The sequence below is a fragment of the Mastigoproctus giganteus genome, chromosome 3 (assembly GCF_048544385.1).
Source record: "Mastigoproctus giganteus isolate SK-2022 chromosome 3, ASM4854438v1, whole genome shotgun sequence".
NCBI lineage: Eukaryota > Metazoa > Arthropoda > Arachnida > Uropygi > Thelyphonidae > Mastigoproctus > Mastigoproctus giganteus.
Genome location: NC_143577.1, coordinates 68,278,495 through 68,306,337, shown reverse-complemented (window position 1 = coordinate 68,306,337; position 27,843 = coordinate 68,278,495). Strand labels below are relative to the sequence as shown.

Genomic DNA, 27,843 nt, shown 5'->3' with positions numbered 1-27,843 from the left:
GATAGCGCCACTATCTGCCTCAGCCGTCACTCCGATCTTGGGGAAGGTAAGTCGAAGGGGGTAACTTACGCAATTTTTTTTTTTTATTATCAGTTAATATTATTATTATATTTGTCTCCCTGCGTAATAGAGCCGCGTTCGCTTCCACCAAGGCGGGATTCGAGCCCGGGTCCATCAGGCTGGTAGTCCAGTGTCTTACCACTGGGCCATCGCGTCCATTTTTTTCTTCTTCTTCGTTCTTTATTTAGAACTTATTATTATTATTATTTACATATACACTTATTATTCTTATATATACAATTATCACATATACAATTATTATTATTATTATTATTATTATTATTATATACAATTTTCTTAACAAGTTCGTTTATTGTAAACGCATTCTCTTGATAAATAAATAAATTGTATTGTATTATTATTATTATTATTATTATTAGCCATATTGTGCAAGAAAGCCTGAAGCTTATGTTGCACCATCAGAAAAAAAAAAAAAAAAATGTGAATTACCCTGAGAGAGAGAGAGAGGAAATCAACAAGAAAGAGAAGAATGATGATAATCAGCTGTGGACACTGGTTGCGCCAGGCCCATACTCACCAGATGTGATCCCTGGGGATATTCTTCTGAATTGGCTTCTATAGTTTCCGCTCGCTCTCTCTCTCTCGCTCTCTTCCAAGGCAGTATGAACAAGTGCTGCAACCAATGAACACCTTTTACACTCAGTTTTCAGTCTCATGCAACTAACTTTTCTTTTCTCTCAATTTTACTTTATCTTCTGTTTTCTGGAAACTCTTACCTTCATAGGTATTTCCTGAAAAGCACAATCTACAGAAATTCAAGTCTAATTTCAACAAATGTCCTCTTTCAACTTTTCAACCTTCAATAAACAGAGAAGCAAGATATATTTCTATTTCTACTCTGTGCTTCAACCCATGCACGGTACTAAGTATTATAGGTTCTAATGCATCTCGTGTTTTCGTTAAAAACATTAAACAGAATATGGACATGTGCAATTTTTAAAAAAAATCCATTTTTTATAAAATATACCATAAAATGAACACAATTTTTGTATTGTAGGGGTCGCGTTTGGAAAGGAAACGCAGTGCGGCGAATGTAGGACTGTAAATGTGCGTATTGGGTGTACGATGGTTGCTGATCATTTGGCGTGTGATTATTTTGAAGTAGAGTGGGAATGTACAGATCCTGAAGAAGATATATCAAAAACTAAACCCGGTTCTAATGGAATCAAATACAGAACTGTCTTTGATGTTATTAAAACAGGGTAAGAATTATATACATTTAAGCCCTAATCGAAGCGCCTAAAGGTTTTCATTACTGAGTACCTACTTGGATAGATAGATAAAGTAGATATTTTTTCTCCTACTAGAAAATCTTTCTGGTTAATATAAAATTAGTTATATATGTATAATTTATTGGGTTCTCCCCGACTTCCGTAATACTCGACTTATGAAATTAGACTACGTAAGTTTTTGCCAGCCGGTGCAAACTGAAAAAAAAAAAAAAAAAAATATATATATATATATATATATATATATATATCGAAACGAAACGTTTTTGCATCTGTAGGGATAACTGGAGGTATTGTGAAAATATCGTAAAGTGAATCCAATAACGTATTTTTTTTTTTTTTGTTTTTTTTGTAATTCGTTCCTAGTCCTTGGAAGTTGAAAATTTCCCTATATTACTAAGCTGTTTATGTCTTTAAAAGGTCATATTTATAATGGAAATTGCACTACACTTTCATCGTTATCATATATTCCCATTATAAGAATCAGTTTTAAACGGCTTTGTGATATTTTTCTAAAGTACGTTTCTGGAGGTCACTACCAAAAAACAATAAAAAAACAATTTGCACTTTCCGGTTTATTGGGCTTTTCTGTTATGGCAATCTATTATAAATGGATAGTAAACTCGATCTTATTGCATTTGCGATAATTCCGATAATTGGAATTCTGTGGTTTTTTACGTTACGCTATTATAGTGAAATGTGTTCCCCTAAACTGAAATCTTCAGTCATATAAAAAAAACAAATTTTCAGAAACTTCTCTTCATTCCTATTTACGTATTACAATCATGAGGGGAAAGGGACCAATAGAAAGTGTGGCAGTGCCAGGAAACAAAGCAAAATTGATTTAGAAATGAAGATGAAAATGATTAAAAAGTATGAAGCAGAATAAAGTTTGTCATCTATTGCAAGGGAATTAGGTCATGTTGCTTCAACAGTGAATACTATTTTAAAGGGCAATGCATGTATAAAAAACACCTCAAAGGATCAACACACTTAAGAAAAACAGTGATCACAAACCAGCATTCAGGTGCTATATCAAAGATGGAATAGCTATTAATAATATGGATGGAAAATCAGATTCAGATGCAAGTGCCCCTGAGTCCAATTGCCATTCGAGCAAAAGCAAGAAGTATTTATGAAGATATTAAGGATAAGTATGGCAAACTCCAAGCCAAGTTCGTGGCAAGCAACGGATGGTTTAATAGGTTCAAGTATTGCACTGGTTTCCAAAACATTCAAGTCTGCAGTGAAGTCTCCAGTGCCAATTCTGCAGCTGCATAGAAATTTTGTGATGTGTTGGAAAAAATTATTGATGAAGGTGGCTATTCAACGCAGCAAATTTTTAACGTTGACGAGACTGCTCTGTATTGGAAAAAAATTCTGGATCGAACATACATTGCCAAAGAGGAAAAGACAACCAGGTTTCAAAAGATAGTGCTGCGCTCTTGCTTGGGGCTAATCCAGCAAGAGATTACAGATTAATACCACTGCTTGTGTACCATTCTGGAAATCCTCGTGCATTTAAGGACATCAGTAAAGCCATCCTACTCGTGCATTACTGATCGAACCAGAGAGCATGGATAACAGTATCTCTCTTTGAGGATTGGTTTAAATGCTGCTTCATTCCTGAGGTTGAAAAATATTGTAAAGACAACAACGTTCCTTTCATGATTTTGCTTTTATTAGATAATGCTCCTGGACATCCTACACATCTAGATGATTTCAATTTGAACTTGAGAGTCATTTTTCTACTGCCAAACACGACTTTACTCATCCACCCTATGGATTAGGGTGTTATTTCGAATTTAAAAGCATACTATTTACGCACAACATTTGCTCAGGCATTGTCTGTAGTAGTCAGTGAGAAAAATTTTATGTTAAGAGACTTGGAAATCTTACAATATTTATCACGGCATCTTAAAATTAATAAGACCTGGTCGGAAATTACTGAAAGTTGTTTAAATGCCACATAGAAGAGAAGAAAATATGTCCATGGCAAGTAAAAGGCTTCGAAGGATTTGAAAAAGACAAATCATATGAAGAAGTTACAGATAAGATTATAAAAGTTAGGATTGTAGAGGCTAACAAAGAACTTATTGACTTGCAGGCAGTGATAGTGAAAGAAGAAAATGCTGATGAAGCTCAAGATGAACCAAATGAGGAGCTGAGATGCTTCATCATCAGAGAGATGGCAATGGCATTTCATGAAATTGCATTGGCAATGGCGAGCAATAGCGTAGCTACCCTTTTTTGGGCCCAGAGGCAAAGAACATGTTCGGGCCCCTACTTAATTAATGAAAATTGCAAAAACAGCAGACAGCCAAAGATGCAGGACACTTAAAGGGCCCTGGCCCACGATGCAATTCCCTTGCCTGCCTACACGGTAGCTACACCACTGATGGTGAGGTTTGAGATGGATCCTGACAGCGAACGATTCTTAAAAGTTAACAGAGGGATGAATGATATGCTTTTTTGCTACAAAGAAATCTATGATGAAAAGAAAAAAGCCACCATCCAGTCATCCATTAATATGTTCTTTCGTAAGGTTGAGCAGCCGAATGCTAAATCTCCACAGCCCTCAACTTCCGCAGCGGGGTACTTATCAGTTGAAGATTTCGATTCTGGCAGCGATGCTCGAGAGGTAAAACTTACTAACATGCCTGTTTCCTCTTTTTTTTTGTAATTTTATAATTTTTAAATTTTTTAAATTGCACTCTTTTGTAATTTTTCCTGTGCAATGAAATAAAAAACTGAATAAATACAATAAATAATTCTTTTCACATGTTCGTTGAATATGGTCCCAAAGGCCTCCGTAGCCGAGTGGGCAGGAGCGGGAGTGCAGTAGCACACGCTCTTTGAGTAGACCGGGGTTCAAGCCCCTGCCTGCTGAATACGGTCGATCTGCCAACCCGCACTGGACCAGCGTGGCAGATTATGGTCCATTTCCCTCAGCATGAATTGTTGAGGAGGCTTCCACCCTGCAGTGGGTTGATAATGGCTGCACTTTGCTTTACTTTGCTGTTGTCAGGGAAACGGGGAACATATTGTGCAAAAAGGATAGATGGAACAGGACCAGGGTATGTCTGCCAGGGGCAAAGGTTGATGACGTTGTAGGACAGATATCATCTTTTAAGGGCACAAAGGGTGATATTGTTGTACACGTTGGCACTAATGATATTAAGAGTAGGAAACTGGCAGAATTAGTTAACAAGTACAAGACACTGCTGAAAAAAAGCCATGAGTTAGGGTTGAATTTAAGTGTCTGCAATTCTGCCTAGACACGATAGGAGGGAGTATATGATGAGAGCCTTGTCAATCAATTCGACCCTGGAGAGATTGTGCAAGGCTCAAGGGGTAGACTTTTTCTCAGCCTGGTCTGTGCTTGTTAACAGGAGAGACTGCTTCTACAGGGATGGGATACATTTAAACAGAAACGGTGCAAGAATATTTGCTGATACTATCGGGGAAGAGTTAGGTGGGTCGGAAAACTGCTAGCTTGGGGGGTGAATACACGAAATAATAGATTAACAGTAGCCGCTGGCAGAGGTAATAGTGATTCTTGCACTACTTCTATTGAAAGGCAATTGAGCAGCAGCTGGAAAGCAAGGCAATGGGAATTTCCAGGACTGCTGGGAGTCATAGTGGAGCAAGTAAATACATGGGCTGTGTTAGGTTAATTAAGAGTAGAAACAGGTGCATGTATACTTGCATGTACACCAGTGCTAGGAGTATAGTTAAATTCGATGAGCTTGAAGTGCTAGTCAAGACATCAAAGGCAGATATTGTTGGGATATCATAGACATGGTGTCACACAGACATAAGCAGTACAGAACTGGAATTTGGGGAGTACAATGTGTACAGAAAGGATAGACAGGACAGAAGGGAGGAGGGTTATGTTGTTAGTTAAGAAACACACACAAAATCTAAGGAAGTGCATCCAATTGATGTGGGTGGACAGTGCAATGTTGAGTCTGTTTGGTGTGACATGAGCAATGGGAAAGGAAAAATGAGAGTAGGTGTGCGTTATAGGCCTAATGAATCTGATGAGTATAATGAGCAATTGTGCAGAGAAATAGAGCGGGCCAGTAAATTTTCTTATAATGGGGATTTTAATATCCCGGATATTGACTGGAATTTGTGGGTTGTGGATTTATTGGATGATTGTTTTCTACAGCAGCTTGTTCTGGAGGCAACTAGAGGGAGTAATACTCTTGATCTGATTATCAGTAGTAATTCTTCATGCATCAAAACTATAGATAAAGGAACCACTAGGTGGCAGTGAATCACAGTGTGCTGAAGTGGGATTTACTCAAAGAGGTAACTACCATCAAGGGTAAAGGGAAGGGTTTTTGCTTTCATAAAGGTGACTACAGTGGTCTGAGACAGTATTTAAATTCTATATGGCGGAACCGACTGATGATGTTACCAACAGCAAATTCAAAATAGGAAGCATTCAAAGAAGCTACTAGGCTTTTCATACCAACAAAGAAATATTGTTCAATATTTAAGCCTAAATGTATGTCAGATGAATTAATTAGACATGTGACAGAAGAAAAATGCATGGGATACATATAAATTGACATGTGACACAGAAGCCTATGATAGATATAAGCTGGTCTGTAACAAAGTTACAAAGGAGGTTAGGCAGGCAAAGGCAGATTACGAGAAATCCTTGGCAAAGAATGCAAAGAAAAACAAAAAAGAGTTCTTTACTTATGTAAACTCTAGAAGGAAGGGGATGAATCATATTGGTCCACTTGATATCGATGGTTCAACTGTTGATGATCCTGCTCAGGTAGCTAACAAACTAAATGAATATTTTGCATCTACTTTCATACATGAGGAGTTATTCAGGGAGGGGAATGCCAGAGGTGTATTCAACTCTGGCAGTAAGCTAGATAATCATGTAATAACTGAGAGTAAAGTGGAGGAGATATTGTTGAAGATAAACACAGAAAGGCACCTGGGGTGGATGGAATCTATCCAGTTATATTAAAGGAAGCAGCAAAGGAAGTAAGCAAACCCTTAGCCATAATTATGAGAGCTTCCCTGGACTTAGGGGAGGTACCCATGGACTGGAGATGTGCAAATGTGACCCCAATCCACAAAGGAGGATCAAAAGGAGACAGGTAATTATAGACCTGTTAGTTTAACTTCTGTTCCAGGAAAATTAATGGAGGCACTGGTTAAAGAAGCATTGCAGGATCATCTAGACAAGACTTCAGTTATAGCTTGGACACAGCATGGGTTTGTTAAGAGGCAAGTTTTGTCTGACTAATTTGATTGGATACTATGTAGTTACAAAGGAACTGGATGCAAAGAATAACTTTGATATCATATATTTGGATCTTAGAAAAGTCTTTGATTCTCTTGCACATGGAAGACTGCTGCACAACTTGGAGCAGTGTGGCATTAGAGGCAAATTGCTGCTATGGATAAAGGGATGGTTGAGTGGAAGAAGACACAGTGGTAATCAATGGACATTGCTCTTCGTGGACTAATGTTATTAGTGGAGTCCCTTGGGGTTCAGTGTTGGGTCCATTGTTGTTTTCTGTATTTATAAATGATATTGATTGATGCAATATCAAGCTTAATGTCCAAGTTTGCAGATGATACGAAGGTTGGCAGGGTTGTTAAGGATACTGACAGTACGCTGTTGCAATAGGATCTAGAAAAGTTGAGCAGATGGGCTGAGCGGTGGCAAATGAATTTAACATTGACAAATGTAAAATACTACATATGGGAAGCAGTTATCCCAGAGTAACATATCAACTCGGTGGTACCACACTGACAGTGGTAGAGAATGAAAAGGACCTGGGGTAATTGTGCAGGCAGATATGAAGTTTTCTGAGCAGAGCAGACAGTTTGCAAGAGTAGCTCATGGTGTCTTGTCACTGATATACAGGAACCTCTCTAGCAGGGATAAGGAGGTGATTATCCCCTTGTATAAGGCAATGGTCAGGCCACACCTTGAGTACTATATACATGTCTGGAGGTCTCATTTTAAGGATGTAGAGCTGTTGGAATGAGTACAGAAAAGGGCAACAAGATTAGTGAATTGATCAAAGGGTTGCTCTTACAAAGAAAGCCTTAAATTTTGCAAATTACAGTGTCTGGAGACTAGGCACCTGCGAGGTGATACGATTGAGCTGTATAAAGTCTTGAATGGTTTGAGCATGCTCAGTGCGGATGGATTCTTTCTTTTGCTCAGAATAATCGCCTGAGAGGGCATAAATTCAAATTGAGGAAAGGCAGTTGTAGGATTGATGTGTGCGGAAGTTTGCCTTTAGCCAGCGGGTGGTTGATTGGTGGAACAAACTTCCATCTGTCGTTGTAGAAGTTGATAGCTTAAATAGATTCAAGGCAGAACTTGACAAACATTTGGAATGAGTGGATTGGTGAAATAAGGGTTTTTTTTTTGGCTGATGCTATATGATGCTATAAGCTTGCTTTCTTGTATCATGTGCCTTTGATAATGCTAATATTTCCTTTTTGATTCAATGAATTCAGCGAGCACAGTTGTGAGTGCTGCACAAGCATGGTGGAAATTCCGACTTAAAATCCGATTTGTGTCGAGTTCCACAGAATGCAACCCTTATGTTAATCGGGCAGTGGCTGTTTTTTTTTTTTTTTATGTGAACCCCAAACACGAGAGGTATTAGAACCTATAGTACTTAGTACCATGCTGGGTTAAACGTAAGTTTCATACAGCCCAAACGTAAGTTTCATATTTTTTTTATTTATAAATCATTTTCATGGAGGGCATTATATCTAAAATCACATATAATTTTAAAAGGTCACAAATAAAAATATACAAAACAAAATTAAACTGAAGTTTAAGTACAAAATGATAAGAAATCATTAATGTAAAAAGTGTAGTGACTGTAATGCAATACTATTTGTTTTATTTATAAATGATTTCCATGGTATGCATTACATCTAGATATAATGTATTATATCTAGATTATATATACCAGTGTGGAAAACAGCCCTCACAGTTTTATTGAGAATTATCTTGCGTACCCCACTTTCGAGACCACTGGCTTAGAGTATACTTTTTCGAACTGTGTCCCATGAAATTCCCGGTTCTTAAGATTTTGTAATGAGATAAAGGCTATTTTATTTTGTTTTTGTTGCACTTTTAAAGAAAAGATCTAGCAAGGTAGGAAAAAGTCTGGTGTGAAAGTTTGAAATATACTGATGGTATTTTAATTTAGATTAAGAAATAGTTGAAATTTGCAGATGATGAAAAGGTGGGCAAGGTGTTTAATGATAGGAATCAAGGCATACTACTGGAAAAAGATCTATAAAAGTTAAGTTAGGCAGATGGGCTCAGATGTGGCAATTGAAATTTAATATTGATAAGTGCAAATGGTCTAAGTAGCCCTTGCACTAGAAAATTCTATAAAACAACAATAACATTTATAAATGCAAAGTACCATGTATGGGCAGCAGTAACCTCAGAATAATATAACAATTAGGTACTACTACATTGAAAGTGGTGAAGAACAAAGAGGCATAGGGGTAATTGTACAGTCTGACATGATGATTTCTGTGCAACGGCAGAGAGGGGTTCCATCAGTGATATACCAGCAGGGACAAATAGGTGATTATTCCATTGTATAAGGCAATAGTTAGGTTGCACCATGAATATTGCATACGTTTCTGGACGCTTCATCCGAGGATATCATCTCTGCACATTAAGAGGATGTAATTCTCTTGGAATGGGTGCAGACACTGTTCTATCCATCGTAAGAGGGGGAATGATGGCCAGGTTTTTGTTGTTTTTTTTTTTTTAGATAGAAGAACACGTATATGAATGGTTAAGGGGGTCATATGCCTTCTCTGCCCACCGCTGAATATGCCCCTGGCTGCAGAGATGGTATTTTTACTGTTTCTTGGATGGTACACCTAAGAGAATGTAAATTTAAATTGAAAAAACACAGTTGCAGATGGATGGATAGATGTGTGAAAATTTGCTTTCAGCTAGAGAGTAATTGATTATTGGAACAAGCTTATGTTGAGTGTCCTGCAAGTAAGTATTTTGAATTAATTTAATGAATTAGACATATTGTTAGAGAGAGAGATATGCAGAATGAGGTGGGTAGAATTTTTTATTTACTGTGTATGGATAGCCCCAGCAAAACTGTGGTAACTTCACTGTGTAATGCAGCATTTCCCAAACTTTTTTAGTCACAGAACACTTTTCATCTCACAACATTACTACTACTATTATTATTAATTAGACACATGGTGCAAGGAAGCCTGAGGCTTATGCTGCACCAGCCAAAAAAAATTCCTAAGTTACCCTGAGAGAGAGAGAGAGAGAGAGAGAGAGAAGGGAATCACCAAGAAAGAAAAGAATAATATCCAGCTCAGGATCCTCGGTGTGCCAAGCCCATACTCACCAGATGTGAGCCCCTGGACAGTGGATCAACGATCCACTGTCCAATTGCGGGAGTGCAGTGTCGAGTCAGTTTGGTGTGACATAAGCATTGGGAGATCAAAATTGAGAGTAAGAGTGTGTGCTATAGGCCTAATGACTCTGATGAGTATAATAAGAAACTGTACAGAGAAATAGAGTGGGCCAGTAAATTAGAGAGTCTTATAATGGGGGATTTTAATTTCCCAGATATTGACTGGAATTTGGGGGCTGGTTACTCACACACTAGCAAGGCTTTTGTGGATTTATTGGATGATTGTTTTCTACATCAGCATGTTCGGGAGGCAACTGGAGGTAGTAATACTCTTGATTTGATTATCAGTAGTGATTCTTCATGCATTAAGAATCTGCAGATAAATGAACCACTAGGTGGCAATGACCACAGTGTTCTGAAGTGGGATTTACTCAAAGAGGTAACTACCATTAGGGGTAAAGGGAAGGGGTATTGCTTTCGTAAAGGCGACTACGATGGACTGAGACAGTATTTAAATTCTATACAGTGGGATCAACTGATCATGTTACCAACAGCAAATTCAAAATGGGAAGCATTCAAAGGACTTATCTTGGAAGCTACTAGGCTTTACATACCAACTAAGAAATATTGTTCAAAGTTTAGGCCTAAATGGATGTCAGATGAACTAATGAGGCATATGGCAGAGAAGAAAAATGCATGGGATACATACAAATTAACATTAGTAAATTAATAAGAGGAGTTTACCTCAATATAGTACGTGGAACACTTCCGTATGATACCCTCCAGAAATTAAAACGGAAAAAACGAAAAAATCGACAACTTACCGGTACATTAAAGTAAAATATAAATAATTAAAGTAAAATATAAATAATTAAATAATCAATTTAACACAATTCAAAATCAATTCAAAACAATTAAAATTCAAATTAACGCAATTAAAAGAATCTAACGAAAATATTTTCGTTAGATTCTTTTAATTGCGTTAATTTGAATTTTAATTGTTTTGAATTGATTTTGAATTGTGTTAAATTGATTATTTAATTATTTATATTTTACTTTAATTATTTATATTTTACTTTAATGTACCGGTAAGTTGTCGATTTTTTCGTTTTTTCCGTTTTAATTTCTGGAGGGTATCATACGGAAGTGTTCCACGTACTATATTGAGGTAAACTCCTCTTATTAATTTACTAATATTATTATCAACGTAGAACATATTGAGTATTTCAGCTCTGATTCATACTATCTAATACAAATTAACACGTGACACAGAAGCCTATGATAGATACAAGTTGATCTGTAACCAAGTTACAAAGGAGGTTAGGTAGGCGAAGGCAGATTACGAGAAATCCTTGGCAAGGGATGCGAAGAAAAGCAGCAAAGAGTTCTTTACTTATGTAAATTCTAGAAGAAAGGGGATGAATCAGATTGGTCCACTTGATATCGATGGGTCAACTGTTGATGATCCTGCTCACGTAGCTAACAAACTAAATGAATATTTTGCATCGACATTCACACATGAGAATTATTCAGCGAGGGGAATGCCAGAGGTGTATTCAACTCTGGCAATAAGCTAGAGAATCTTGTAATAACTGAGAGTAAAGTGGAGGAGAAATTGTTGAAGATAAACACAAGAAAGGCACCTGGGGTGGATGGGATCTATCCAGTTATATTAAAGGAGGCAGCAAAGGAAGTAAGCAAACCCTTAGCCATAATTATGAGAGCTTCCTTGGACTCAGGGGAGGTACCTATGGACTGGATATGTGCAAATGTGACCCCAATTCACAAAGGAAGATCAAAGGTGACACAAGTAATTATAGACCTGTGAGTTTAACTTCTGTTCCCGGAAAATTGATGGAGGCACTGGTTAAAGAAGCACTGCAGGATCGTCTAGACAAGACTTCAGTTATAGCTCGGACACAGCATGGTTTTGTTAAGGGGAAGTCTTGCCTGACCAATTTGATTGGATACTATGATGCAGTCACAAAAGTACTGGATGCAGGGAATAACTTTGATATTATATACTTGGATCTTAGAAAGGCTTTTGATACTGTTGCACATGGAAGACTGCTGCACCAATTGGAGCAGTGTGACATTGGAGGCAAATGGCTGCTATGGATAAAGGGGTGGTTGAGGGGGAGAAGACAGAGAGTGGTAATCAATGGACACTGCTCATCGTGGACTAATGTTATTAGTGGAGTCCCTCAGGGTTCAGTATTGGGCCCTTTATTGTTTTCTGTATTTATAAATGATATTGATGATGGTATATCAAGCTTAATGTCCAAGTTTGCAGACGATACGAAGGTTGGCAGGGTTGTCAAGGACACTACTGAGACTATGCTGCTGCAACAGGATCTGGAAAGGTTGAGCAGATGGGCTGAGAGGTGGCAAATGAAGTTTAACATTGACAAATGTAAAGTACTACATATGGGAAACAGCAACCCCAGAGCAACGTATCAACTCTGTGGTACTACACTGACAGTGGTAGAGAATGAAAGGGACCTGGGGTGGTTGTGCAGGCAGATATGAAGTTCTCTGAGCAGTGCAGACGGGCTGCAAGAGTAGCTCATGGTGTATTGTCAATGATATATAGGAATTTTTCTAGTAGGCATAAGGAGGTGATTATTCCCTTGTATAAGGCAATGGTCAGGCCACACCTAGAGTGCTGTATACAGGTCTGGAGGCCTCATTTCAAGAAGGATGTAGAGATGCTGGAACGAGTACAGAGAAGGGCAACAAGATTGGTGAATGGAACAAAGGGGTGCTCTTACGAAGAAAGGCTTAAGTTTTGCAAATCACAGTATCTGGAGACTAGGCACGAGCGAGGTGATCTGATAGAGGTGTATAAAGCCTTGAATGGTTTGAGCATACTCAATGCTGATGGGATTCTTCCTCTTTCTCAGAATAATCACCTGAGAGGACATAAATTCAAATTGAGGAAAGACAGATGTAGGATAGATGTGCGGAAATTTGCCTTTAGCCAGCGGGTGGTTGGTAGGTGGAACAGACTTCCATCCCTTGTCGTGGAAGTTGATAGCCTAAATAAGTTTAAGGCTCAGCTGGACAGGTATTTAGAATGAACAGAGGGGTGAAGTGGAAGTGGTTATTTTTTATTTATTTATTTTACTTTATTTTTTTTTGGCTGATGCTGCATAAGCTTGCTTTCTTGCATCAAATGCCTCTACTAATGCTAATATACCTTCATCAATACCTTTGATGAATACACAAAACAACAATAGACCCAGCGCCAAACCCTGCGGAACTCAACTAATGACATTAATCTACAGAGAGCAGTGTCCATTGATTACCAATCTCTGTCTTCTCCCACTCATCCATCCTTTTATCCATTGTAGCAACTTGCCCTTAATGCCATACTGCTCCAACTTGTCCAGTAGTCTTCCATATGCAACAGTATCAAAATTATTTTTTGCATCCAGTTTCTTTGTGACCACGTAGCATTCAATCAAATTGGCCTGACAAGATTTCCCCTTAACAAACCCATGCTGTGTCTGAACTATAACTGCAGTCTTGTCTAGATGATCCTGCAATGGTTCTTTAACCAGTTACTCCATTATTTTCACTGGAACAGAAGTTAAACTAACAGGTCTGTAGTTACTCATGTCACCTTTCGATCCCCCTTTGTGAATTGGGAAAACATTGGCACATCACCATTCTATGGGGACCTCCCTGAGGATGCCCTCATAATCATGGCTAAGGGCCTACTTACTTCCTTAGCAACTTAACGTTAATATAACTAGGTAGATCCAATCCACCCCAGGTGCCTTCCTTATGTTTAACTTCAGCATTTTCTCCTTCACTTTGCTCTCAATTATTACAAAATCATTTAGCACCCTGCCAGAATTTGATAAACTTCTGGCATTCCCCTCCTTGAATAACTCCATATCCAAAATACTCATTCGGTTTGTCAGCTACCATGAGCAGAATCGTCAACAGGCAAACCATCAATATCAAGTGGTCCAATCCATCCCCTACCTTCTAGGGTTTACATAAGTAAAGAAGTCTTTACTGTTTTTCTTTGCATCCTTTGCCCAAGATTTCTCATAATCTAACTTTGCTTGCCTAACCTCCTTTGTCACTTAATTACAGATATCGTATATCTCCCATAGGCACCTGTGTCTCCTGATAATTTATATGCATCCCATATATTTTTCTTCTCTGCTGCAAGTCTCATTTCTTCATCTGACATCCATTTAGGCTTAAATATTGAATAGTATTTTCCCTTGTTGGTATGAAGAGCCTAGTAGCTTCCAAGATTAATTCCTTGTATGCTTCCCATTTAGAATTTGCTGTCATAACATCATCAGTTGGTCCCATTGTATAGAATCTAAAATCTGTCTGAGACCACTGTTGCCACCTTTACGAAAGCAAAAACCCTTCCCTTTATCCAGGGCCATGCCAAGCCATTTTAGTATCTGAGGCAAGAATGAAAAATTGCCTCTACTGTTAATCATGGTAACCTTGACAAATATTTAATCTTTCTTTTGATGACCCTTTCAGCTGTTAATGTGAGGCAAGAGTCTCGTTTGCCCCTCCCTTGCACGGCTTTGCCTTTATCACTGCCCCTTGACGTTCCAATAAGTCTCCCTCCCTTTGGTCCTGGGACGGGATCAAGGCTTATTGGAAATGTGAGTATGGTGCTCCTAAGCGAACTTGGCATCCAATTTGTGTACGCAGTACCTGCTAGTTCACGAGTGGGCGTCCCCTTGTAGGGCTCCATGGTGGGTGAGGTGCTTAAGGCATCGGAAATTTTTATCTTACTCTTATGAGTAATTTAAATCCTACTTCTTCTGGGGCCTTAACAAGGCCCCTACCTAATCGATCACCAGATGATAATGATACCAATTCTGTTAAAAGAGCCAGAACTGAGGAGAAAATGCCATCTGTGATGCCTCTTTTCCTCATTCTCCATTCCACCAGAGAGCAGTCATTTGGGAAAATGTCACCTTTTTAAAAGACCAAGGAGTGACAGCTGTCAAGCGAATATCCATGCGAAAGGATGGGAATCTTGTCCCTACCAGAGTTCTCATCCTTACATTTAACACTCCACTGCCTCCATTAAGGCTGGCTGTCTAAACTGCCTAGTGAGTATGTACGTACCAAACCCACTGAGGTGTTTTAGATGTCAAAAGTACGGCCACTCGCAGACAACTTGTCATGGTACCCCTGCCTGTGCTTGATGTGGTGCTAAAGATTACGAGAGCAAGGAATGTCTAGCCACTAACCCTAATTGTTAAGCCTAATCACTTCCTAATTCATTTCACAAATATACATGGTCTCAATTCTAATCTCAACGATGTCCATTTCCACTTGTTATTGGTTGATTCAACTACTGCTCATCTCAATTGCCCAAAACTATTCGCTGTACAGTTCCTTTCGCTTCAAAGGTGGTACCTGTGATATGTCCATTCCAGTATTCCCTGTCAGAGACTTGGTAATTTGGAATCTCCTCTTTTCGATCTTCTCTGGCTTAAAATCTCTCTACCTCATTGTGTCAAATTCGTCTGTTGTCTCTCCCAACTCCACTAATCACCTGGAGCTCTTTGACTTCCTCTCTTTGCAACTTGACTTTCTCCAGTCCCACTTTCCTAACAGTGAGGTAATTTTCCTTGGTGATTTTAATGTTCACAACTCCAGCTGGCTTCAGTTTTCTAGTCACATCGACCCAGCTGGTCGAGATGCTGAGGCTTTTGCAATTATTAATGACCCACAGATTGTTAATTTACCTACAAGGATACCAGACAATCCTAACCATACAGCCAACACGTTTGATCTTTTTCTCACAAACAACCCTTCTAAGTACATGGTTGAAGTGAGAGGTCCTTTAGTCACCTCAGATCCCAACTTGGTGATTATCTCTTCTCCAATGGAGCGTTTATCTCATGACTATTCCCAACCTCATATTCTTTGGCATTACAAGAATGCAAATTGGGATGACATGCCAGATTTCTTTTCCTTGGTCGGATTACTGTTTCAAAACTTCTGATGTCAGCGTTTGCTCAGATCGTGTTAGTGAAATTATTCTTGCAGGAATGGAATCCTTTATCCCACACTCCACTTTAAAATCTCATCCTTTATCTAAACCTTGGTTTTCCAATAAATGTGCTAAGGCTGTTCAAGAGAAGAACGTTGCATATTGTAATTGGCTTGTTTCTAATTCTTCAGTTTCATTTTCTGCCTACACCAAAGCTCGCAACAATTGTAAAGCAGTTATTAATCAGTCCAAACTAGAGTTTGAACAGGCTAACAGTAGAAAACTTGCTTCTTACCCTAATGGTAGCCGAGCATTCTGGTCTTGCCAAAGCTATTGGCCCCAACTTTTGCCCTTCTCTGCTCCCTCCTCTGTCAAAACCAGATGGTTCTGTTGTCACTGCAGCCAAGGATAAAGCTGACGTGCTAGCATCCCATTTTTCTTCTAACTCATGTATTAATGATCTTGGTAAAACACCTCCCACGATTCCCAACATGCTCCATTCACTGCCTCCTGTGGTCTTCCATCAAAAGGATGTCAGAAGGATTTTGACGAATCTTGATGCTAAGAAAGCTCCAGGTCCTGATGGTATTTCTCCACTTGTTCTCAAAATCTGTGCTCCTGAATTTACTCCTGTTCTTTGCCGCATTTTTTCAATTTCTTATTCCAAAGGTATTTTTCCTTCTGCTTGGCAGTTTGCTCATATCCAGCCAGTTCCTAAAAAGGGTGACAAATCCTTCCCATCCAATTATCGTCCCATTGCAATTACTTCTACTCTTTCTAAAGTAATGGAGAAATCAATTAACCGCCTAGAAACCATCTGTCTGATCAACGATCGCCAGTATGGATTCCGTCAGTGTCGATCCACTGGTGATATTCTGGCTTATGTTACCCATTTATTTACTAATTCAATGGAAAAGTTCGGTGAAACACAAGCACTTGCTCTTGACATCTCATAGGCTTTTGATCGTGTTTGGCATAAAGGTGTTCTAAACAAGCTTCCATCTTATGGTTTGTCAACTGTTTTTTGTAATTGGTTATCAGTTTTCTCTCTGATCGCTCATTTAGGGTGATGGTAGATGGCTCTGTCTTCTAACTTCTACACTAAAGCCGGTGTCCCCCCAAGGTTCAGTTCTTTCCCCCACTGTTTTCCTCTTGTATATTAATGACCTTCTTCCATTGACTGAAAATCCTATCCATAGATGATATGCATTACTTTTCATTTTGAGAAGTAATGCATATACTTCTCAAAATGAAAATTTCCACTTTCCATTTTGAGAAACCTTGTCCTGCTCAATCAGCTTCAACTTCTCGAAAATCTGCTACCAATTCCTTAAATGCTGATCTTCAGGTAATTCTCCAGTTGGGCAAAGACAACTTAGTTGATTTCAATCCTTCTAAAACACAGTCTTGTCTTATCTCGCAAAAAAGGATTCTTCTGCTCCTATGCTTATCTGTGGTGACTCTCCAATTTCTAGGCAAATTGATATATCTCTTTTGGGGATTACCCTGACTTCTAATCTCTCTTTTCACAAGCACATTACAAATATTGCTTCCTCTTCATCTAAAAAACTTGGTTTTCTCTTTCACTCTTGGCGTTACATTTTTTTCCAAACAGCTGTTCACTCTGTACAAATCACAAATCTGCTCTACCATGGAATATTGTTCCTACATCTTGGACGGTGCCCCCAAAACCTCTCTCAGGCTTCTTGATTCCGTTAAGAAGAGGGCAGTTAGTTTAATTATTGATTCATCTCTAACAGAGTCTCTGCACTCGCTGTCTCATAGACGTACTGTTTCTGCTGCATGCCTCTTCTACAGATATTTCCATGGGCACTGTTCTTCTGAATTGGCTTCTATAATTCCCGCTCTCTCTTTCAAAACAGTCCAAACGTGCCGCCACCAGCCAACATCCATTTACTGTCCAACTTCAAACTCACAGAACCAACTTTTCATCTTCCTCGTTTATTCATTCAACTGCCGTTTTCTGGAACAACCTTCGTTCATACATATTTCCTGAAAATTACAGTCTACAGAAGTTCAAGTCCAATGTCAACAAATATCTTCTTTCGTCTTCTCAAACTCCAACCCAAGCACGGTACTAAGTACTATAGGTTCTAGTACCTCTCGTGTTTTGTGTTTACATAAAAAAAAAAATTGTACTAACTGCCAAGGAGAGCACCCTGCATACTCTTGAGCATGCCAGCAGGGGAAGAATGAAAAAGAGATTCAAAAATTAAAAACGGAACTGAACATTTCCTACCCAGAGCCCAGAAAATGTATCCAACCAATAAAAAGCAGGAAGTCTTCATACTCCCCGAAAGTTTCTGCTTAAGAGTACCATCGGGTCCCAAACTGATATGACTGTTCTCTCAAGTGACTCTTTCACTCCCATTGCTTGCTATTTATTGAGTTCACTATAGCCCACTCAAAAATCGCACTCGGCTGCCACTCCAATACGAGTACCGACCAGTGCTCTAGCATTAACAATAGCGAGCAATAAATTAACATCACAGAAAAGTGAACTGCCCACTTCAGGGCAAGAAATAATGGATGTCGAAACCAAGGAGGTACACGATGAGTCAGTCTTTGCAGAGGAAGAAATGGACACCGGACAGTGTCCATACTTCCCCAGGAAAGATAAATCCAAGGCTAACAAAATTAAGCCCTCAGCACCTCGGAAGCCGCCTGATAGACCTACCAAGCCCAAATAATGGCTATATTCGTACAGTGGAATTGCCGTGGGTTCTAGCAAAATACTGATGACATCAAAGCACTCCTGCAAAAGCACAAACCAGCTTGCTTTTGTATACAGAAGACTTATTTAAAGGCAAATGATGACCCTGCCATGTATAACATTACCATCACATGTAAGGATAGAATTGTGGATGGTCGTGCTCATGGAGGAGTCGCAATCCTCGTCGGCAACCATATCCCATTTCAGCCTTTGCAACTTACAACTAGCATTGAGGCTGTAGCAGTTTACCTTACAGTGGGTTCTTATTAACTGTCTGCTCTGTTTATTTGCCACCTGAGATTGACATCCCCCAGAATGATCTTGATTATCTTATCATGCAGTTGCCTTCCCCTTACTTAATTCTTGGGGATTTAAATGGACATAACACAGTGGGGTAGTGCCAACATCAATGGAAGGGGATGAGTCAGAGAGCATATGCTCACTGACAATGACCTCTCCCTCCTAAATGTGGGAACAAACACCTTCTTCCACATGCTTACCCGTACATTATCTGCCATTGATCTTTCTATTTGCTCCCCTTCCCCGTGATAACCACCCTAACTAGTGGTAGACCATGTCTGCCATTTAGTTTACTGCAGTGGAAGATTGATCAGGCTGACTTAAATGCCTTTCAACTAGGGCTTATAATACCGGGATCCTGTCATTTTTTTCTGGTATTGAAATACCGGTATTGATTCAAAAAAAATCTGTTTTATGGTACTAATTTAAAAAAAATAATTGTTTATAATATAAGCACATAAAGGTTATAAAATCACCTTTATGTGATTATGACGTCGTTATCTCTACTAGCAAATGTTCGATAAATCATCGATAGGACACCATGCAACATTGCAACCTGTCCACAATTCTCGGACAACTTCATGTCTGACTGTATCGTAACTCCGAAGTCCCGTTCCTCCACTACTGACTTTAGTTCAACTCCACAAAGTGTATAAGTTATTTTGTGGTTGCTGTTCCCAGGTGTAAGACCTTGCATTTTTATGGATTAAAGCTTAGCTGCCACCTTTCTGACCATCCTGGAAGTCTATCTAGATCATTCTGAAGAAGCTCTGCTTGGCAGCGATCATTAACTACTCTACTGATCTTTACATCTGCAAGTTTAGACCTCACGCCCTCCATCCCTTCATAGATGTAATTTAAGATAATCAAAAACAACAGTGGTCCCAATCCTTGGGGAATCTCACTTCTTACATTAACGCAATCTGAGGAATAACCATTTATCACAATCCTCTGCCTGGTGCCCTCAAGCCATCATGCTATCCATCTAAGGATTTTCCCTATGATTCCAGCCCGCTCCAGCTTATAAAGTAACCACTCATGTGGGACTAAGTCAAATGCTTTGCTGAAATCCAAATAAACAATGTCAAAATTATTCCCTAAATCCAGCTCACGAGTGACCTGTCAAAATGGCTAACCAGATTTCTTAAACTTGATTTTCCCTTTACAAAACCGTGCTGTATATCCTACAGAATTCCATTTCCATATAAATGATCCTGAATTTCACCTTTGATCATTGCCTCCATGATTTTCCCTACTACTGAAGTTAGACTGGTCGGTCGGTAATTTCCCATTACACTCCTAGAACCGCCTTTATGTTCCAATTTACACCAATCCAATGGAATGTCTCCTGAGTCCAGTGATGCTCTCATAACTAGCCTTTATGGTTTAATGCACTCAATTGCTGCCTCCTTTAAGATTATAGGGTATATGCTATCAACCACAGGACCCTTACTCGTGCACGAAAGTTCTCGTTGAATAATCATTTGGAATTTCAACATCATAATTACATTTTTTTCAACTTCGCTTCCATAATCTCATTGACACAGTGTTTTTTTTTTTAATGTAAATATCGATGCAAAGTAACTGGTGAGTTCATCTGCAACTTCAGCTAGGTTATCTAATACTATCCCACGTCCATTGCATAAGGGTCCAATCTGATTTATCCTTCTGTTTTTTGCATTTATATGTGAAGAATTCCTTAACTGCACTCTTTGCTCTCTTCTTTATTCCTTATCCCCCACTCTTTGTTCTTTCCCAGACTCAGTAAAGGTACTATAGTGAGAATTATACTTTGCTTAATAAAATGTCTTTCTCCTTCAGAAAATGATGAACATAATTCAACCATGGAAGACCAACGTGGAGCAGAACATCAGTGTTCTGCAAATTCTTTCCAAAATAAGAAATTGCCTGACTCCAATGAGATTTTAAAAGCTGAACTTGAGTCGGAAATTAATGAAATACTTTTAACTATTTTTTTCAAAATGTTCAAAGCCTAGAAAATAGTGAGATAGTCCACAATTATCTCAATACAGTAGTACCAGAATAGAATCTGAAAGGGTGTTTTCTGCTGCTGATCAAATACTGCATGTACCAAAATTAAATCCATTTTAAATGATCATACTATTGATTGTCTATGTTTCTTAAGAGCTCACTTTATTCGGACAGGTAGTGTGGATGCTTAAACATAACTAAACTTTGCAGTAACAATGTATTTTTTTGTTTTAAAATAACTATTTTAATGGTTTTTTTTTTTTCAGAATACTTATTATTGCAATAAAAGTTTATTTAAAACATGAATTCAAGTAATTACAGTACTTGTGTTTTTCCTTACTTTATTGCACCTAATTGTCATCAAAATTTATTGAGAAAAACGTTTGTTTTTGAAATACTGGTATTAAGATTTTGACCGTCGTAAGCCCTACTTTCAACATCTGTCATATCTTGACATTGCTACAGTCAGTCAGGAGCCCATCAATGATGCAGTCATGTATGTTACAGAAACGATTGTTCAAGCAGCTACAATTGCAATCCGAAAAACATCCAGCTGGTTCCCACCTTTTCCCAAACTTTGGTGGAATCAGAATGCACAGTAGCGAAAAAAGCACAAAATAAAGATTGGAGGATATTCCGCCGATATCCCACGACTGAAAATTTAATATAATTTAAATGTACATGTGCTAAAGCACGTTATGTCTGACATCAGAGCCAAAGAAAATCTTGGATCTGTTTAACATCATCCATAACTCAGGCGGCTAGCTCAAAAGTAATCTGGGATAAGATCCGGAAAATGAAGGGGTAATATCCACCAAGCCCTTCAGTGATCCTCGAGGACAGCGGATGTCCAATTGCAGATCGAACTGCAGTTGCAAACACTCTAGGGGAAACGTTTGCAAAAACCTCTGCAATAACATCATCCCCCCCCACAGTTTTGGCCCCCAAAGAGAAATATGAGAAATATCCATTAAAATTCTCTTCAAAGGGGTTGGAACCACATAACAAGCCCTTTATACAGGAAGAGTTAAATTCAGCACTATTTCTCACGTGTGTAAGTGCTATTGGGCCAGATGACATCTACTACGAAAGGTTAAAACACCTCTCACCACAATCTAAGGATCACCTTTTAATTTTATTGAATACAATTTTTCTTAATAAACAATTTCTGGATTCCTGGCAAAAGGCAAACGTTCTTGCCTACCCAAAACCAGGAAAGGATCCTAGAAATCCAAATAACTATCGTCCTATTGCTCTGACAAGCTGTTGTCAGAGCAATAGTCTTGGAAAGAATGATTAATTCTCCCCTTATTATATGGTATTTAGAAACAAATGGTCTGCTTTCCAGGACACAGTGTGGCTTCCAAAGAAACTGATTCACTTTGGATCATTTAATCCGACTTGAAACTTACATTTGTGACGCTTTTATTAAATCCTAGCATCTGGTGGGGGGAAATAAATCCAATGAAGAAAAAATTAGTCAAGAAACACTTGTTATGATGAACCATAGGCGACAAATGAAGAGCAAGAAAAACACTAACAAGGAGAAAATTGAGTATACTGAGTTATGCAAAGCCATTAGAAAGAGACTCAGAGAGGACATAAGAAGATGTAACACAAGAAAAGGAGAACAAGCATTAAAGGAAAACAAAGGATTTAAATCAGCAGCCATAAGCAGTAATACAGAAAGACAAATGATACTGAAACTGAAGAATAGCGATGGTGTACTTATAAACAGCAGAGAAGGCATAATTCAAATAGCAGAAGACTACTATTGAGAATTATACAAGGAACGAGGGAATGATACCAGCAGTGGGTAAGATGGATCACAAATTAGCAACACATATGGCATACCCGATATTCTTCCTGATGAGGTAGAACATGCATTGAAGAAAATGAAGAAACAGAAAGCCCCGAGGGAAGATGAAGTTACTGTAGAGTTGTTAAAATTGGAAGGAAGAGACATAACACAAAAACTGGCAAGGTTCTTCACAAAGTGCATTAGAAAAGGTTTGACACGTAAGCAGTGGAATAATGCAATCATAGTTTTACTGCATAAGAAAGGAGATATATCAGAAATTGGAAATTATAGACCGATTAGCTTGTTATCGCATATGTACAAGTTGTTCACAAGCATTAGCAAAGGCACATGATGCAAGAAAGCAAGCTTATATAGCATCAGCCAAAAAAAAACCCTTATTTCACCCATTCACTCGCTCCAAATGTTTGTCAAGTTCTTCCTTGAATCTATTTAAGCTATCCATTTCTAAGACAGATGGAAGTATGTTCCAGCAATCAACTACCCACTGGCTAAAGGCAAACTTCTGCACATCTACACTGTACCACAACCGTCTTTCCTCAATTTGAATTTATGCCCTCGCAGGTGATTATTCTGAGCAAGAGGAAGAATCCGATCTGCATTGAGCATGCTCAAACCATTCGAGGCTTTATATACCTCAATCAGATCAGCTCGCAGGTGCCTAGTCTCCAGACATTGTAATTTGCAAAACTTAAGCCTTTCTTCGTAAGAGCAGCCCTTTGTTCCATACACTAATCTTGTTGCTAACCTTCTCTGTACTCATTCCAACAGCTCTACATCCTTCTTAAAATGAGGCCTCCAGCCTTGTACTCAATACAGTACTCAAGGTGTGGCCTGACCATTGCCTTATACAAGGAGATAATCACTTCCTTATCCCTGCTAAAAAAATTCCTGTATGTCATTGACAAGACACCATGAGCTACTCTTGCAGACCGTCTGCTCTGCTCAAAAAATTACATGTGCGCCTGCACAGTTACCCCCAGGTCTTTTTCATTCTCCACCACTGTCAGTGTAGTACCGAGAGTTGATACGTTGCTCTGGGGTTACTGCTTCCCATATGTAGTACTTTACATTTGTCAATGTTAAACTTCATTTGCTACCTCTCAGCCCATCTGCTTAACTTTTCTAGATTCTATTACAGCAGTGTACTGTCATTAGTGTCATTAACAACCCTGCCAACCTTCATATTGGCTGAAAACTTGGACATTATGCCTGATATACCATCATCAATATCATTTATAAATACAGAAAACAACAATGGACCCAACACTGAACACTAAGGGAATCCACTTATAACATTAGTCCACGAAGTGCAGTGTCCGTTGATTACCACTCTGTCTTCTCCCACTCAACCATCCCTTTATCCATAGCAGCAATTTGCCTCCAATGCCACACTGCTCCAATTTGTGCTGCAGTCTTCCACGTGCAACAAGTATCAAAGGCCTTTCTAAGATCGAAATATATGATATCAAAGTTATTCTTTGCATCCAGTTCCTTTGTGACTACATCATAGTCTCCAATCAAATTTGTCAGACAAGACTTCCCCTTTTTAAACCCACTGTGTCCGAGCTATAACTGAAGTCATGTCTAGATGATCCTGCAAAGCTTCTTTAACCGGTGCCTCCATTAATTTCCCTGCAACAGAAGTTAAACTAACAGGTCTGTAATTACCTGTGTCTCCCTTTGATCCTCCTTTATGGATTGGGGTCACATTTGCACATCTCCAGTCCATGGGTACCTCCCCTGAGTCCAGGGAAGCTCTCATAATTATGGCTAAGGGTTTGCTTACTTCCTTTGCCACCTACTTTAATATAACCGTATAGATTCTTTCCACCCCACGTGCCTTTCTTGTGTTTATCGTCAACAATTTCTCCTCCACTTTACTCAGTTATTACAAAATTATCTAGATTACTGCCAGAGTTGAATACACCTCTGACATTCTCCTCCCTGAATAAGTTCTCATTTGTGAATGTAGATGCAAAATATTCATTTAGTTTGTCAGCTACCTGAGCAGGATCATCAACGATTGAACCAGCAATATCAAGTGGACCCATCTGATTCATCCCCTTTCTTCTCGAGTTTACATAAGTAAAGAACTCTTTGCTGTTTTTCTTTGCATCCTTTGCCAAAGATTTTTCATAATCTTGTTTCGCCTGCCTAACCTCTTGTGTAACTTGAGTTGGCACCTGATTTCCTCACACTCCTTACATCGTGCACACACACAAAGACATTCCTCTTGGCAATATCATGTCCCATTCCTGATTGCTCGACAAACATCTAACAAGCAGTTCATTTCAATAGACTGATTCAGAGGACAACTCCCCCCCCCCCCCAGTTCTCCCCTGAACCACAGCAATTCCACTAGTTTGAGTCTTCTGCTTTGCTGCTCTGGTCTGAGTCATGATTTCTATTCAAGTTCAATAAAATTTCAATACAAAATATAACCGTAAACCTATATCCCAATGCATTTATAACACTATATATATATGTATTTCAGTATCGAATATCATCTCCGAGTTACGTTATGACTTTCTCATCCCATGTCAACTTATATGTATTAATTTATGATGTTACGTTTGTAATAACTAGGTCGCTATATTTATTTAGTTAAAAAAGTACAATTCAGTTGACAATGAAATTTAATAAGATTAATAAATTTTACTGATTAATTGATACTACTATACTCGCTATCTAGTTTTCTTTTAAACCTTAAGCTAGCACATGTATCTCATAACAATGGCGGCAAGTTACGAACGGTTAATCTACAGACACGAGGTATTATTTACTTTCCAAATCGCGCTAAATTCAGAATTTAGAATAATAAAAAATAATATAATTTTTATAATATTTTTTAGTATTATTATATTATATTTTATTATAATATAATAAAAAATAAAATAATAAAAAAGTACGTAAAGTATTTTTTACGAATAAAATATTTACGTATTTTATTACAACTATTATGTAATAAAATATTGCTAATGCTTTTACTTCTATCGTAAGCAAATTTGTTTTTTGTTTGATTTTCAATCCAAACAGATGACAGCCGTTCCATCTCTTCCAATTCTTTGTGTCTTAATCTAATGGATTTTAATTACACTTTGAGTTGTTCCTGCTATGAAAGTTATTTTTATTTTCTCTGCATTCTTTGTAATTCTCGTCGTTACCTCATTTAGGTCTGTAACACGTGCAATATCACATGGTCTTTCATTTCGCTCAAAGCGTTTCACAATTTCATATTTTTTTTCTATCGACAGAGGCGGACTGGCCATAAGACTTACCGGGGAAACCCCAGTGGGCCGGTGTAATTTGGGCCATAAACCATAGTATGAGGCCACTATATATTTTCCCGGGTAAGAATTTTTGACTCAGTCCGCCTCTGTTTATTGATATCGTTTTTCTTTTTTTCTCTGAATCTGCAATGTCTTCACCAGGATGCTTCCTTTTCACACCTTTTAAGTATTTTACTGATTTTTAGGGAATAAAGCACAATTACAAAATGAGGAGGCACGCTTGATACACATAAACAAAGTTGCGTGCGTGTAGCAACTGAATAAACAACACCGTAAAGGCAGAGATACACTATTAACACCTCACATTTTACTAAAGCACATTTCTAGGGGAGCCGACTGGGCTAGCCGGGTGGGTAAAGTGCCTGCCTAGCAACCCAAAGGTTGAGTTTGAATCCTGCCTCGGGCTTGGATCAAAGTACTACAAAACCTTTGTTGGTGCATTATGGCCACAGAAGCCAATGTGCCAACAACTACCAAAAAAAAAAAAAAAATTTCTAGGGGTTACTACCATAAAACAATAAAAACAATTTCCAGTTGCATTTCTGCTAGTGGAATTTGTTATAAACTGGTAGTAAACTCGATCTAATTGCATTTGCAATTATACTGATAGCTGGAATTGTGTTGGTTTTTACGTTATTATGGTGAAATGTGTTTCCCCTTCACTGATAAAAAAAAAAAAAAACATTAATACATTTTCAGAATCTTCTCTTCATTCCTATCGTGTTGCGTTCAGTTGGGGTGATTCCGCGTTCGACTGCCATTTCTTGTAAACACAGGCGAATCGTGCATAAGCGAATTCGGTTCGTGTTATATAAGATATCGTTCCCCTGTTTATAAATCGTGTATGATCGAATTCGTGTAGTGTAAACACGTGTTATACGAGGACTGACTGTATTGTTACTAGGAATATAAACAACTCTAAAAAATAAATTAATATGTCAGTTTAAGTCAATAAAAAAGCAAAAGCTTCTCCATTTGCTGGACCCATAAAAACTTCGCCTGTTCACATGTACTGTGTATTGTACTCCTAAATTTTACTGACAAGGGTCGTTACTAACAGATTAGAAAGAATACTTGATGAGAATCAACTGAAAGAGTGTTGTTGTTATTTGGTTTTTAGGAGCATTAGCAACTAAGGCCATATTTCACCGGGATATGCGGTGGTCATTCCCTGACCTTTCCGCATCCTCCGTATTTGGTGGTGACAGGCTCGAACCCCGGTCTAATCAAAAAGCGTGTGCTGCGCACTGCTGCTCCTTCCCACCTGTCTACGGAGGCGCCCTGAAAGAGCTAACTGGCTTTAGGACAGGATTCTCAACTATGGATCACCTTCACGTAATATCACAGCTAATGGAGAAAGCAAATGAATGTAAAACACCATTATGCCTGGCATTTGTGGATTTTGAAAAGGCATTTGACTCCATACAGCAAAAGGCTTAGACTAGACAAAGACAGTAGCAAATTTAAAATCGAGAAAGGAGTTTGACAAGGAGACAATATCTCCGAAGCTGTTTACTGCTGCTCTTGAGGAAGCTTTCAGAAGATTAGACTGGTCGCAGAAAGGAGTCAATGAATGGAGAGTACCTAAACGATTTACGATTTGCAGATGACATTGTGGCCATAAGCCACGATCCCAAAGAATTAGAGTAAAATCTTAATCAGTTATGCACAGTTAGTAAGGATTTTGGACTAAATATGAATATTGCTAAAACAAAAGTAATGAACAAGTATGCCAAAGAAAGGGACATAATGATTGATGGAGCAGTAATTGAAAAGGTGGAGTCGTATACTTATCTGGGACAAGTTATTAGCTGTAATAACGATAAATGACTGGAAGTCAAGAGAAGAATAAATTTTGGATGGATGGCATTCAGGAAATAAAGTCACATACTGAAGAGCAATATCCCGGTTTGTCTGAAACGTATAATAATGAACCAGTGTATCTCTCCACCATGACTTATGGAAGTGAAACTTGGGCACTCACCA

The 27,843-nt window shown here is 38.5% G+C and overlaps 1 protein-coding gene across 1 annotated transcript in view; it reads left to right on the top strand.

Annotated features, from left to right (window-relative positions):
- The first annotated feature begins 1,123 nt into the window (after positions 1-1,123).
- The window catches only part of Patsas (palmitoyltransferase Patsas), a 207,714-nt gene continuing 180,994 nt past the window's right edge, over positions 1,124-27,843 (top strand). Inside the window, exon 1 of the mRNA XM_090370000.1 lies at positions 1,124-1,283. Within this exon, the coding sequence (XP_090226126.1) occupies positions 1,147-1,283 (137 nt within the window). The 5' untranslated portion in view covers positions 1,124-1,146. The remainder of the gene's footprint in view (positions 1,284-27,843) is intronic.